Source organism: Mixophyes fleayi, chromosome 3 (genome assembly GCF_038048845.1).
Source record: "Mixophyes fleayi isolate aMixFle1 chromosome 3, aMixFle1.hap1, whole genome shotgun sequence".
Classification (NCBI taxonomy): Eukaryota; Metazoa; Chordata; class Amphibia; order Anura; family Limnodynastidae; genus Mixophyes; species Mixophyes fleayi.
The window spans coordinates 262,764,262-262,780,283 of record NC_134404.1 but is presented as its reverse complement, the minus strand read 5'-3'; the positions used below and the strand labels follow the sequence as shown (position 1 = coordinate 262,780,283).

General features: G+C 38.7%; 1 protein-coding gene across 4 annotated transcripts in view; it reads left to right on the top strand.

The window, feature by feature from the left end:
• Window positions 1-16,022, top strand: part of CNST (consortin, connexin sorting protein) — a 110,111-nt gene that overhangs the window by 24,777 nt on the left and 69,312 nt on the right. For all 4 annotated transcript variants that reach the window (XM_075203533.1, XM_075203532.1, XM_075203534.1 and 1 more), the window contains one exon: window positions 15,265-15,695. In XM_075203533.1, coding sequence (XP_075059634.1) covers window positions 15,296-15,695 — 400 coding nt within the window. In that variant the 5' untranslated portion in view covers window positions 15,265-15,295. The remainder of the gene's footprint in view (window positions 1-15,264; window positions 15,696-16,022) is intronic.

Sequence of the window (16,022 nt, the reverse complement as noted above, 5' to 3'; positions counted from 1 at the left end):
CCTGGTGTGTCATAAGCAGAAAAGGCAGGCTTGACTTGCTGTACTTGAGGCACCGTTCCGCTGGTAGGGTTGTAGGATGGGTGGGAGCTTTCACCCAACCATCTCAGGTGACTCTCGGAGATAGACAGAGAGAGGGATATTATAGAGAGGTGTGTATATGTGTGTGTGTATTTATGTACGTACGTACGTACGTACGTACGTACGTGTGTGTGTGTATATGTATGTATGTGTGTGTGTATGTATGTATATATATATGTATATATATATATATATATATATATATATATATATATATATTATTGTAGAGAGGTGTATATAGAGAGAGAGATAGGGGGAGGTTTTAGTATTCAAGGTGGGAGATTACAAGGGAGTCAATAACAGTTTTCTCAGACTCCATTGTGAGAAAAGGATGGATTCTGGATATGTTACGGAGATGGAAGCTGCAGGATTTTTTGGGAGGGATGGATTATGAGGAGTGGGGTTAGAGGGGAGGTATCAAGGATTACCTATAGTCAGCGGACTTGAGAGACAGTGGAGAGGGTAGTGTTATCAGCAGAAACTTTTGGGGGGAGGTTAAGGGAGCCTTTTTTTTTCATAACGCCATACACATTCAAATTTGTTTGAAGATTAGACAAATGTCAGCAGAAAATCTGTTTTGTGTGACACCCTCTAGGCAAAACAGATTAATCTCAATAGCATGGTGTCTTTCACAAAAAGAGCTAGAGGAACAAAGGCAGTAGCCATATGAGTAATGTCACACAGAGCTACAAACCTTCCAGCCTTTTGTAGCTAAAGATATTATTATTATTATTATTATTATTATTATTATTATTATTATTATTATTTTATTTTTTTATTTATAGGGCGCCACAAAGTATCCGTAGCGCCGTACAAGGACAAACAATGGCACAGTACAAGGTGAAACAGCACAGTACAAGTAACAGTAAGCACTATAACTCTGGGGGCTCAGGCAAAGCATGAAAGAGAGGGAGGGAGGGGAAAAGTGAGTATAGGCAGGTAACTATGGCCCAAGAGGGTGGGCACGGATGACAGGTTGAGAGTCACTGAGGGGAGCGGAGAGAAGCGAGAGGAGACAGAGGGCAGAGGGACTGAGAGGGGGTGAGCTGAGTAGCTGGAGAGCGCAGTTAAAAGTGATGGAAACAGAAGGTAGGAGAGCCCTGCTCAAAGGAGCGAACAATCTAAAGGGAGGGGAAGACAGACAGACACATGGATGACACGGGAGAAACGGAGACGGAGTCGAGGAAGGGGGAGAAGGGAAGAAGGGATGAGAAAGAGAGGTAGCCGACCGGTGGGAGTTTAGGCATGAGACTGGAAGGCTTTAAGGAAAAGGTGGGATTTTAATGTTCGTTTGAAAGAGGACAGATTAGGGGAAGTTCTGATGGAGCGGGGGAGCTTGTTCCAATGGAGGGGAGCGGCGCGGGAGAAGTCTTGGATACGTGCGTGAGAGGAGGTAATCAGAGGGGAAGAGAGGCGACGATCGTTGGACGATCGCAGTGAGCGGGAGGGAATGTGAATATATGTTGCGTGTAATCACTATATTTCCCACTCTAAGGGCAAAGAGGATTTTTAAATGAACCCTTGATCCCGTTTATGACCAGTGTTCGTAGAATAGTCTGGGTATAGCTAGTATCAGTTCTTCTGGTAGAGCTCAGCCAAGCAGGATTTATTTATGATATTTTTTGATTGCTCACAGACCAGATAGCTTGGTGAACTTTTGTTGTGATGCCAATTTGACTGTTAAGGCAGCTAAAAGCTGCTGATCCTACATGGAAAAGAAGTAAACCCCACTATTAAATAAATATATATATATATATATATATATATATATATATATGAGAGAGAGAAAGTATTGTGCACCGCACTAGTGTGGTTCATTGTGTTTGTTGGTTACCGCTATCTGGGGGTAAATGTATGAATCTCCGGATTCTTCATCTCCGGCGTGTTCAGCCTCTTCAGCGCTTAAATTTAAAGCGGCGCTGCATTCCCTTTAAATGAAACTGCAGTGAAACTTCCCTTTACAATGCAGCGCCGCTTTAAATTTAAGCGCTGAAGAGGCTGAACACGCCGGAGATGAAGAATCCAGAGATTCATACATTTACCCCCTGCTGTTCAGCCTGGCATTCCTCTCTCATCGGACGCCATCTCGCCTAGTCGTCTGTGCATGCGCTACCCCGGGAACTTTCAAACCTCTGCTCTTCGTTGATTGCATCATCTGCAGCCAGTTCCCTTTATAAGGACTCTTCTTCATTTAATGGGTGTTAGATCATCAGGTCTCTCTACCTGATATTAAGCATCTCCTCTGACTCCTGTTCAGCTGCTCCCGTGGCTACTGACATTGTGTATGGTGCAGCTCACCGTTTCTCAGTGTTTACCAGTGCAGCTCACCGCTTCTCAGCGTTTACCGCTGCAGAACATCGCTCATCTTCGGTCCTGTTCCAGAGTTATAACACCTGTGTGGATCTCAGTGCTCCAGCTCTCTGCAGGTCATCTCTTCACTACTACTTCCCTTCTGCCTTACAGTTGCTTAGTGGTTCCGCGCGTTATCTGCTCTGCGTCCCCTAGAGGACTGCGACCTGCGGTTAAGAGCAGCTAAGACCATACTCAATTGCTGGAATCCGTGGTGAATACCTCTCCTCCGTTAGACTCCGCACCTCTCTGAGGGTAAGCTGTCACTCGAGCAGAGGTCAAGACCATTCCCATTATCTGGCTATCGTGACAGAGAGCAGTAGATAAATATATATAGAGAGAGATACTTCTGCCTCACAGCACCGGAGTCATGAGTTCAATTCTCAACCATGGCCTTATCTGTAAGGAGTTTGTATGTTCTCCCCGTGTTTGTGTGGGTTTTCTCCGGTCTCTTTCCACACTCAAAGAACATTCTAGTAGGTTAATTGGGTGCTGTTAAAAATTTACCCTAGTATCTCTGTTTGTGTGCGTGTATATGTTAGGGAATTTCTACTGTAAGCTCCAATGGGGCAGGGACTGATGTGAGTGAGTTCTCTGTTCAGCGCTGCGGAACTAGTGGCGCTATATAATAGATGATGATGTTGAAATAGATATATATATATATATATATATATATATATATATATATATATATATATGTGTCTGTATAGATAGATGGTGTATAGAGATATGCATAGGTAAATATCTCTCTCGATATAGATATCTGTGGATATATAGATATAGATATAAAATCACATTTGGGCAGCGGTGCACCGAGTTTACAGACAAGCAAGTGGAAGACTTACAGTATGTGTGACAAAATAGATTAAAGTTTAGTTTAACTTACATGGTTTGAAATGTCTTTTCCCACAGCAGGCTGGCATGGTGTGTCTGGGTCAGGGCAAACAGAACAGCTGATGAGAGCTCACTTTTTTTTTTTTTTTCTTTAAATATAAATCGTTTTTATTAGAGGATTATAAGTTTGGAGGGAAAAGGTACAGAAAAAGAGAGGGCGAAGGGAGGAGGATACATAGTAGCAGACATAACATTAAATATCTAACCACTAAACATTGTCTTTTGTACATAACAATAAAAATGTACTAAGGAGGTCTGAAGGTAGGCCTACAGTGAAGGCTTAACTGGGAGCTAGAGATGCAACAATTGGATCATAGGTGAGGGAGCTAGACGTCTCCCAAGGAGAGAGATCCCTTTTAAAGGAAGATGGATGTGTCACCTGCCCATCAATTTAGGGCTGTGGGAGGAGTGTCAGCTATAAAAATTTGTTTCACTGTACAGTGTGACTGATGCTTGAGAAGCTGGCTGGTTGTTAGAGAGCTGTTGTCTGTTTAGCTAGTGTTTAGGGCTACAACAATCTGTGTGGAATATTTATATTGTCAAATACTTTACCATCCTGACATTAAAACTAAGTAAAAAGCAAGAAGCTGTTTGTGTGTGTGTGTGTGTGTGTTTCACCGGAAGCGTGCTCTTGCCAGTAATATACATTTATATATTATTTGTAAATAAACTTTCCAATGCACACTCAATTCTTGGGTCTTACAAAGGCCCAAGGGAGTTGCTGGGCATGCACAGCAACTTAGTTTCCACATTTATTGTGGAAAATATTTGCATGATATGTTTATATACTTTTTTTTTAAATACTAGTTTATTGTTCTTTTTTTTTGCCGTGCGTTTCTTTTCTCTTGACTTTATTATTTCAGGACTTCTTTTCTCTTATTGTCTATGCTGTAGTTTATTTTGTTATACAAATCACATATTTTCTATCTGGAAGCATTTGGAGCACAATAGAATTTGTAATAGTTCATGCATTGTGCATAGTTTGTTAATGAAATACAAAGTTGAGTGGAGACCTATATTTGTCTAACAAATAACCGAGCATACATATTTCAGCACACACTGCTAGAGATGTCCCTGTTGATATCTCGTTTGCATTCTGTTATTTACACATCACACATGTTTGCAGTGTTAAGTGATTGGGAAACAAATTAAAGAGTAGGATTTCCTTTAATTTTATTTCTCTCTTAAAGAGGACAAAAGCAATGCATTTTTCAAAATACTGTCCTTTTTTTATTTGACATTCTTTCTGAGTTATTCTATTCACTATTCTATTTGCTATTACATAAACTTAATAATCCATATAATCATAGGGGGATTTCTGCTTTTCATCCATAAATGTAATCTCCGTTATGTAAATAGAAAGATGCCTTAGTCAGATCTCTGCTCATATGTCATGCATGACATAGACTTTGCCTAAAGCCAGGATCATGGGGCTGAGCCTGTGTTATGAAAAAAACTACATCATCAATGAAGCAAAGCTCTTATTGGCTTAGAGGGGAGTACGGCAACATATTTGTTAGTATGGTTTTCCATGTTCAGAGCTTATCAGAACTGAGCATTTTTATTTATTTATTTATTTAAAAAAGGGTATATTATAAACTTTCTTTTACCTCCTTTGTGTTTATCAGACTTTTTGTCAGTAAGCTTGTCAAAGGACACCGGCAGAAGGTTATTTCCACCCAAATAGTATATTTTGCTATAAAGTTGAATAGGTTACAATAAAAAAAAACAGTCTTTACCTTCTCCATTCCTGTTTAAGACAGCATGGTTAATATGCAGGTCTGGTATTCTGTGGCTGCTATATGAGATGAGCCATTAAGGAATAAAATGGCTTTTAGCAACACATTATAACCTGTAGTGGAGAACAACAAAACTATTGGAATATGTAATGTCGTGCATACTTCGTCAAAACAGAACTTGAATCCTTTTTTTCTTCTGTTGTACAAATCATATAATGCTGCTTCCTTGGAGCCGCACTCTTAATTTGTGCAGATCAGCTTTCTGAATATAGAATTTGCCATTATGTATACTCACACTTTGAAATGATTGGTTAAAGATTTTATATTTTGATTAGTATTATTGCGCACATTTTGAGGCCGTTTGATACAAGAAAATGCTTCTCTTTATTTATACTCTCTGTTTAGAGTAGAGATGAGCGGGTCCGGATTTGGCAAATCAGAACCCCCCCGAACAGTGCCGATCCGAGCCCGGATCCGAGCACTGTTCGGGTATTCCCGCCGATCACAAAACTCAGAACGAGGCAAAACCTCGTCATCCCGCCGTCGGATCTCGCGAGATCTCCTGTTGCCTAGCATTCTCTGATATGGGAATGTAGAAAGCGCTTCAGGTCAACTACTGTAAGTTCCTCTTTATTGGTCAACATTTCTTTGCATGTACCTGGCTTAATGATGTTTAATAATTTCTGTCTCAGCATAAATTTCTTTCAGCCCATAACCAATTTGTTTATGGATATTGTTGCACCTAATGTTTGAGTCTGCATTTATTTATCTGTCCACTGTGTATTTTAAACTCTCAGCGGGGCAGATGCTGCTACATCTGTGAACTTTACTAGACCATCAGTTGGTCCTGGCTGTATATAATGTGTGCTTGATAATACAGGCGTGTCCATGTTATTAATCCCTGAATTGTTTACAGTGGGATTTATTTTACTTCTAGCAGAACCTTGACTTTATTATATAAATCAAGCAGATAGGACATAGGATACACAGTTGTTCACTCTGCATGCATTTCACAATGTAATCAAACAGTTCTCGTCCAGGATGTCTAGCGAAACACCAATGTTAGCCCTTATTTTTTATTATTTCCAACCTGAAGCAATTTTGATATGTGCAAATTGTGTTTTTTGTCATAGCGGCTCACTTCCTCCTACTGCAGGAAAAACATGAATTGACAGTGATATAATTAACCAGAAATCCATATATTCTATATGCATAACTAATGTGTATGAACCAGATCCTGTAAATATCTATTAATCTGTGTTACAGTTAATGTTATAGCTATTTATTATTGGCTTTCATGTTCCAGTTTTACAGCCCTCTGCTACAATGGTAGTATCCATAAAGTATGTGTTCCATATTTTACTGGCCATGCCCCTGTGTGCATATTTGTACAGATTATTTGCGTTACCTAGGAGACTGCAAGCAAGGCACTGATCCTGCCGTATAAGTCCAGTGGTACTGCTATATAAGTTCACTGATCCTGCCACGTGTTGGGCCACGTGTTTGTGCCGCCCACTTGTGTTGCTTAGCTTAGTCATCCAGCTACCTTGGTGCAACCTTTTAGCCTAAAAACAATATTGTGAGGTGTTCAGAATACACTGGAAATGAGTGGAAATGAATGTTATTGAGGTTAATAATAACGTAGGAATGAAAAAAAAAACCAAAAGTCTGGATTTTAGCAGTTTCTATGCTTTTTTTTTTTTTAAAAAAAAAAAAACCAGAACCCAAAATCAGAACCAAAACCTTGAGGGGGGTGTTTTGGCAAAACCCATTAGAAACCAAAACCTGAAGGTAATCAGAACTCAAAACACGAAAAGCGGCCGGTGCACATCCCTAGTTTAGAGTGCCAACCCACCACTGATGCTGAATGATCTAATTTAATATATGTTTTAAAATAACTTAACTTGCTTTAATTTTGTGTTGATGTGGTTACATTTCTGAATGTTTCTATTCAGTAGAATCTTCCCATCTGCTGCAAAGCAACACCCTTGCCTCAAGCACTAAAAACAGTTACCAAGGACTTGAGAACACTATATAACATATTATTTGAGTTGCCAACAGCCTATTTAAACAAAATGACGTTTGCTAGTTTACTAAAAAAAAGAAAACTGATATTCCATGAAACACAGAGAATGAATGTGAACTGAGGCGCTGTATGTGTAGTATCTTTTCTGATTTACAAACTAGACCCATATGATTTTGTCAGTATTTTATATTTACAGTCATGGGCAAAAGTTTTGAGAATGCTACTTTTTGAAGACCTCTGCAATTCACAAGTTCTCAATGGGATTAAGGTCTGGGGAATTTCCTGCCCATGGTCCCAAACTTTCGATGTTTTGATCCCCGAGCCACTAAGTTATCACCTTTGCCTTATGGGAAGGTGCTCCATCATGCTGGAAAAGGCATTGTTCGTTACCAAACTGTTCTTGGATGGTTGGGAGAAGTTGCTCTTGGAGGATACTTTGGTACCATTCTTTGTTCATGGCTGTGTTCTTAGGCAAAATTCTGAGTGAGTCCACATTAAATAAGGGGCACACCATTATTCCATTACTGAAAAACTGGGGAAGGACCCTGTAAAAGGACCTGTGGTAGCGCCTTACATGCGCACGTTATCCTCTTATTCTGTTCTTAGATACACTCGCTATAAAACTCGCACTTTTCCTTACACAGTGTTGCCTTACTCAGTCTTTTGCCAACACTAAATAACACAAGCTTTACAGAACTATTTATCCAATATAAGCACTGTATCTCAGCAGTACTTCACAGTATATATTTGTTATAAATAACCAATACTCACAACACGTATGTATTTAAATCAAAGTATTTTACTGTTAACACAAAAAAGCTTGTATTCACAGTTCACACATATATTATAATGTTGTTCAACATAACATAGTATATCAATATAAAATTAACCCTAGGTTCACCACCTTTTCCCTTACACTATCCTTGATTTACATATGTATACTTGATAAGAATCAGTATTTATAATATTGATATAACTTTCACAGATATGAGACAATAGCGACACAGTTATATGTATATAAATAGTTAAATCCACATTACAAATACACATATAGCTTTATGGATATATATATTAATGATACTTATCATGTCCTTGTATCCTGGATCCAATTCTTTATCTGCAGCGTAGGGAACATTCCTGTAGCATAGAATCCTTTCTTGTGGCTTATTGTAGGTTTTCTGTAGTATAATGTATATATTCTGTAGTGTAGAGTAATCCTATAGAACAGTATAGTGTGTGTGTGTGTGTGTGTGTGTGTGTGTGTGTGTGTGTATATATATGTATATATATATATATATATATATATATATATATATATATATATATATATATATATATTCTATATCTTGACTGTAGTGTAGGGTGTCCCTATTAGTGTAGTGTTCCTATCCTATTAACCCTCCCAGTGTCCCAACACCCTCCTATGTCTCCGTTTGGTCAGTTTCAGATAACAGCTGTGATACCTGAGTTGTGTGTGAGGTTTTACAAACACATGCAAAATGGCTAATGTTGCCATGTGGCTGGGAGGAGGCGAGATTCTTTGAACAATGCATGAAATGGCTTGAGAATCATATCGTAGGAGAAGATTCTTCAACAGACCCATACTGGACTACATACTATGATTGAGAAAGAAGGGGATAGTGTACAATTGATATTTAAAGTGGAACCCCCTTTATAATGAATTGGTAAGCTTCAACATGACAAACTGGTTTTAGAAGATGATCATTATATTAAGGTGTGAGTTACAATTGCTTACTTTTCTGCTGAACATTTTCAAAATATTAATTGAATTACGCAAAGCACAGCTAAAACGATCGGAATGCAAGTCACCATGAAGTGTGTGGATGGGTCCATGGCCAGGAAACTCCCCAGCCCTTTATCCCATTGAGAACTTGTGGTGAATCCTCAAGAGGTGGGTTGACAAACAAGAACCCACAAATTCTGACAAACTCCAGGCATTGATTAGGCTCGAATGGGTGGCAATCAGTCAGTATGTGGCCCAGAAGTTCATTGACAGCATGCCAGGGCGAATTACAGAGGTCTTCAAAAAGAAGGGTCAACACTGCAAATATTGACTCTTTGCATAAACTTAATAAAATTGTCAATAACAGCCTTTGACATTTTATGAAATGCTTGTAATTATATTTCAGTATACCATAGAGACAAAAAGGTCTAAACACACTGAAGCAGCAAACTTTGTGAAAACCAGTATTTGTGTCATTCTCAAAACTTTTGGCCATGACTGTACACTGATTTATGTTATGCCTACTATAGTAAATCACATTTATTTCAGTCATTAAAGCATCTCCGTTGTGAGCAATGTTCGCAGCCCTAGGAAGATAATTATGAATCCTGTATCCGAAACACAACTGGGAAGTATGAATGTTTTCTAATAAATCTACTATATAAAAGCCTAGTGGCGTGTGTCTGTGTGTGAAAAAAACAGAAAAACAAGCTGCAGCGCCACCTGCTGGGCGAAGTTATACACTGACCTACTAAATTCTTAGTGTGTGTGTGGGGAAAAAAACTCAGAAAGGGCTGAAATTTGCTGCAGCGCCACCTGCTGGACGGAGTTATACACTGACCTACTAAATTCTTAGTGTGTGTGGAAAAAAAACTCAGGGCTGAAATTTGGTATACTAAGATGTTTTTAATTTGTTAATTTAATTTGTTAATTGTTAAAAGTGTTTATAAAGATTTAAAAAATATATATATATATTTCTTGAAGGAGAAGTGACAGTTGGGAGTGGTTGGTGGTTGCCGGGGGTGACAGTGGGGAGTGGTTGGTGGTTGCCGAGGGTGACAGAGCGAGAGGAGTGTGATACTCAGGACCGCTGAGAGAGATCCCTGTGTCTGGATAGACATCTGGATAGATGTGGCGATAAAGATGAAGGATGAGGTGATGGAGAAAAATGATGAGGTGGTGACATGTGGACAAAACCACGTTAAAAAAGGGCGCTTACGTCGGGAAGTAACGCTTTTCCCCTGAGGAGGCCTGGCCTAGCCCCAAATGCATGACAAGAACCTTTTTAACACCTTAAGTAGCTTGATTTGACTAGAATGCATGAGTATCATGCACGGGTTAACTTGTGTGTATGTGTATATATATATATATAATTTACACATGTATATATGTGTATCTCTGTGTATCTATCTAAATATGTATATCTATCTATATATATCTATCTATACATATCTCTCTTTCTGTATCTCTGTGTGTGTGTGTGTATGTGTGTATATATATATATATATATATATATAATTAGAAAATGTTCGAACAAGTGGGGTAATCACTCGCCTAGTCAAATAACTGATCCTGTTAGTGATTACAGAGATCTTCAAAATCTGACCTGTTGGTGGTGCTCTAGGACCGGGAGTTGGGGAATCCTTATCTAGAAAATAACATTAAGCTACAGTAAATTTTACTTACAAAGCAGAAAAGCATCTTATAAAATTCCAGGATAATGCAGAATATCCTTATGGTATAACCTAATATAACAAGCCAAATGGGAGCTCACATATGTACTATTGTGGCTTCCAGAGACCAGAGGGGGGACCAGAGTCTATAAAGAATCTTGTTTCACCCAGTATTGAGGGCAGCCATATTGAAGCAGGGACCTGGGAGAAAGGAGTGAGGTGGGGTGCGCAGCTGATGCCGAAATACATCAAGTTTGAATTAACTACTAGGGGGTTAGTGAACAGGGATCCCCACCATCATGGGTATACAATAGGAGGCATCATTACAGGAGGGTGCGTGGCAGCTGCCACAAGAGGTCAATGCTGAATGGAAAAGGGGAAGAGAGTCCCAAGAGGCATTAAGGAACACAGAGAGTGTCCGCAAACTTGGCCAGAGGTCAAGTATAATTGTGCCTTTTTAAATTGGAAGTTTTTTGACTAGCAGCAGTATGGATAGACCCTACAGCGAGGGGGAGTGCTGTAAGAGACTGTAAAGCTTGGTACACTATGCAATTACTGTGCAGGTCACACGTTTCACAACAGTATGTTTAGATATTGCAAGAGTGCGTACGCTCCCACTATCATGTTTTATCATACCAAAACACATAGCATCTGATCGACGATGGAATGATGTCAGGCAAATGTGAAAGTGTATGCCCACTTTTTGACCAGCAGTGTAGGCAAATATCTGTAGATTGTGTACAGTCATGATGTTTACAGCAGATGGTAATTAGAGATATATTCACAGATCTGATGGTGAACTGTATAGGTGTGCACGCATACGTTGGCATGCTCATCGGGACTTTAGATGCGATTTCTATTACAATTTCACCAAAGTAAGACTGCATAGGTGTGTAACCAGCTGAAGGCTGCAGTGAGATAATACCTGGTTTCTGGGATTGATTATTCCTGGAAGTGTTCAACAAAGAAATTTGCCATTATCAGCATGGTTATGAAGGTAGGTCCCTGAATATGTGGGATGTAGGTCAGTACAGCAGGAGGAGAGCCCCATACACTGAGGGTAAGGTAGATTCACCATAGCAGTGTGGCTACAAGTTGTGGAAGGGTATGTGTGGTGTAGGTAATGGTATAAACATATGGAGGTGAGTCCCTGGATATTGGGAAGGTTTAAGTGGAGGTTTGCAAGAAACTCTGACACATGGTCCACTGTGTGCTTGTTTGTATAGAAAGCTATAACCATATTCTGTGGAACTACTGCATCCAGAAGCAGGGGAAAAAACAGCCCTGTGATAAAAATACTGGGGCTCCACACAACTCCATTGGCAGTGGGTGTTGGGGTAATAAAGTGTTAAATGATGTAAAAAAAAAACAAACAGCAAAAAAACATTTTTGTACTACTGGTCTCGGCAAGTACTGGCAACCATAAACTGTTTAAGTTCGCTGACGCTTGTAGAACATAGCATACCCATGTTTGCCTGAGCATATTGTTAAAAAAAAAAATGTGATGAAATCTTTTTATTTGCATAAAGTCTCCCCATATCTGTTGTTCCACTTTTTATTAGTGCACCTCAATCAAAGGGGCTTCTTTCTTCCAGCTTTTAATCCTCATGGATTTTTAAAAAAATAAATCTTGAGGTGGTCTGTCTACAAAATGTTTTTTGTTTTTCATGACTTGTGTCGGTAGATGGCAATAGCACTATTTCGAAGAGTTGAAATATACAGTAAAATAAGTTCTCACGTCCAAAATTGTTCTTTTCTACTTTGAAGGCCATTTAATAGTGGTCAGCACCCTCTAATCATATGCCAGCTGCAGTCGGAACATTTGTAGAAAGTTACAAGTACTTGCAAGTTAATACAGTCAGACACAGAAAGTAGTCATAGAACATTAAAGCATTATTTGTAGAAGCGGAGAAAATGTAACATTTAAGATATCATTCATATTATTCTATTAACACCGTGGGAAATAATATACCAATATATGTTTACATTATAATGATATATGTTTATAAAACTGCAACATTCCCATCAATTGGTGGTGCATTGCAGCCAGTGCGGTGCTCTGTGATCTGATGCATTGTTACCAGGCAAGGCATATGGTGGAGGTGGTCTTCCCACAATCCATTTAAAAATAAAAAGTGAAAGATGCAGCTTTGCAATACGTGTAGGTCAAAGATGGCAGATTTGAATTAATTAATGTCATGTACACTCGTTCTCGGCCTTCTGGGGTCCTTGGGAACAGCCTCAGTTTCCTCCCCCTCTACCCCCACTTATACCATCTATGTTTATTTATCTAATGGTTAATTGTAACATTTGTGTCTATATCTTGCCTGTCTTTGCACTTATTGTTGTACGTGAAAGCCAAAAATTTAGATTTTCTTGTGTTACAGGGAATCTAGTTCAATATACTATTTGCAGCTTAAGTGTAATTTGTATATTTTATAACCGCAATATGAATAACTGAACTTTTTGATGTTGATGAACATCTACATTAGTGTAAATAACAGCAGTTTTATTCCCAGAGATGAGGAGAAAAGATAGTCAAATCATAAATCATTGGAGTTAAGGTGGATACTGCTACCATATATCATCATCATCATTTATTTATATAGCGCCAACATATTCCGTAGCACTTTACAATTGGGGACAAACATAGTAAAGTAATAAACAAACTGGATAAAACAGACAAAGAGGTGAGAAGGCTCTGCTTGTAAGCTTACAATCTATTGAACAATGGGAGTTTTGACACATGAGGTTAAGTCTACATTTGCAGTCGGCCCAGCCAGACTGCAAAGGTAAAAGTGACTCATAAGCTAAATGATCCTGTCACACAACAATGTTGGTCAAGGGGCAGTTATAGAACGGGTGGTAATAGGGTAATGTAGTGAGGTTAAGAGGGTGGTTGAGGAATATTATAAGGTTATCTGAAGAGGTGGGTTTTCAGAGAACGCTTGAAAGCTTGTAGACCAGAGGAGAGTGTTAATGTGCGAGGGAGAGAATTTCATAGAGTGGGTGCAGCCCGAAAAAAGTCCTGTAACATATATGGAGATATGCGTGCACCTTTCCTTTGTCCTAAGGTTGGCATCCTCTTATTTCCTACTATCCAAAAGCTTCTGATCCTTTTGGTTGAATGGTAGAAAACTAGTGAGATTATTCTCATCTTGCATAAAAACATTTCTACATGACAGGATGAAACAAATTGGTGTTCGATGCAGTTTCTTGATCTCAAATGAAAAACTAAACTTTAAATAAAAATGACCCACCACTAAAAGGCTATGTCTGCAAAGGACACCTATTTCTACTTAAATAATAGAGCATATTTATATAGCAGAATTTGTATTTATTTTATATTTATATAACTGTACATTAAAATATAAAATAAAACTAAACATTAGTCATGTTGCTTACTCTGAGATAAATTGAAATATCACCAATAGACTTCAATGTATCTGTTCCCATGGTCGACAAATTATTTGTTTAGGTCTCTATTTAACACCAGAAACTAAATTAAAAACAACACTTTTCCATCTTGAATGTACATTGATAACTGTGCTATTGAGCTGGCACTAAGTTGCCGACTTTTTTACTTCTAACTAAAGTAAATATTTTTTTTAATGTGGACTTGATTGCGTTATACTGCATTTTCTTATACTAAATTTGGAGAAATTTAGCATGAGTGTTGTACTGCTTTTAATTTCTTAATATCTCTCTCTATTTTTTTACTGACCTGAATATATTATTGGCACAACATTTGGATACAGTAATTCATTAGAGCATGTTGATCCATTTAAGGCAGTACTGCTGATGCCCTGTCCATGTGTATTTATTGAACGGGAGTAATTCACATTTGAAACCTTAATCGCACTTGTTTGATCTTTTATTTAGGGAGATGTTTGAAAATTGTTTTTTTTGTTTTTTTTTTATTTAGGATACATATAAAAAATGACAGAAAGCAGACTGTTGTATATGTTCCAGTAAAATATATTTTGTTTAAAACAGGATTTTTAGCACTTAACGGAGAACTAAAAATAGAAGTTGATCCAAAGGCCTATTATAACATGAAAAAAAAAATGTAAAAACTTCTAGGGGGCATTATCAATTGATGGCGAGATCGCCGAAATACATGCGCTCGAAAAATATTACTGTTAATACGGTAATATCTCGCTGAATTTCAGCTCGCAGCTCCCTGAATTTTAGTAGAACCTCCATTCATTTCAACATGCAGTTGGAGTGATAGTGTCTGCACCTTGGGGAAGTCATTGTCTCATGTGCCCAATGCTCAGCGTCACCCACCATTTACCTACTGATGTGCCCTGAGTCATGATCAGAGGTGCTAATGGTTTCTAATTTGACACAATTGCTATTATATGGTCATTAATTCATTGACTAAGCAGCGTAAATTGCATTTTGATCGTGCAATATTATACTTTGCTGACTCAAATATAAATGTATATAATGTGCATTAGCTGGATCCTGTTTACTACAAATAGCATTAGATATAGTTTTTTCTAAATGGCCTACAAATCACTTTATATTCTGAGCGACAGTGCTTTTGGGAAGATTAGTTTCCCATGTATACTAAATTATATCTTTCTAGGAAAGTCAGAAAGACACCAAATCAGCATCTGTGCTTTGGTCACAATATCCTGTTAGATGTTGGCTCTAATGGCACTTACCATAAGTGATGTATTTTAGCAATATGATTATTCATATATCTTGCGCTTTCAGCTTCAATTCATTTACAATACTCATTTTCATTTTTAGGCTTGATTGAGATGGTCCAAGACTCAACACAATGAACACAGAGGAAACCCCACTAACAGACCTGCAAACCAACACAGAAGATGACATGGTGATTTGTGGTCATGCTGAAACAGAGAGGACCTCTTCTCAAATGGCTTCTGATGTCAATGAGAACAAGTTAAGTGAAGAGAACGACCAGTCTTTATCCAGGAACGAACAGGTCAGCGTTCAAAGCCGAGATGCTCAGGACAGCATTAATAATAATGAAAACTGCAACCTGATGTGTGGTCAGCTTAGTTGCAAGAAGAGCTGTGAAGACAGTGATCGCACGCTGGTGGATAGCTTGCCTCCTGCGCCGCTTTCGACCAGGGACAATGCTTCTAGTAAAGGAAAGCGGGGGACTGGCAGATGCAGTAATAGAAATAAAAAAAACCACAATGGAAAAGTCACAGGTAAGGCTGTAAATGCCTTTGGCTGCCCTTAATGATTACACAAACTGTACTATAGTTAGTGAAATAGCTGAGCCTCATTTTATTTTATGCTTTTCATTTTTGAATTTTGACATGAACATTTCAGGTTCAGTCAGTGATGATGTAATTCATTTATTAAGTGAGTCAGGAAAAAACAGTAAGATATATGAGATGGGAAACCAAAAACCTTGAGCCAACCATGGCAGTTGGTGAAATTTGTCCTTAACCCTTTAGTGTGGCTGTCGGAGCCGTAGCTAGGGCGGTGCCGTCGCCCAGGGCACAAACCCAAGGGGGCGCAGCAGCCGCCCG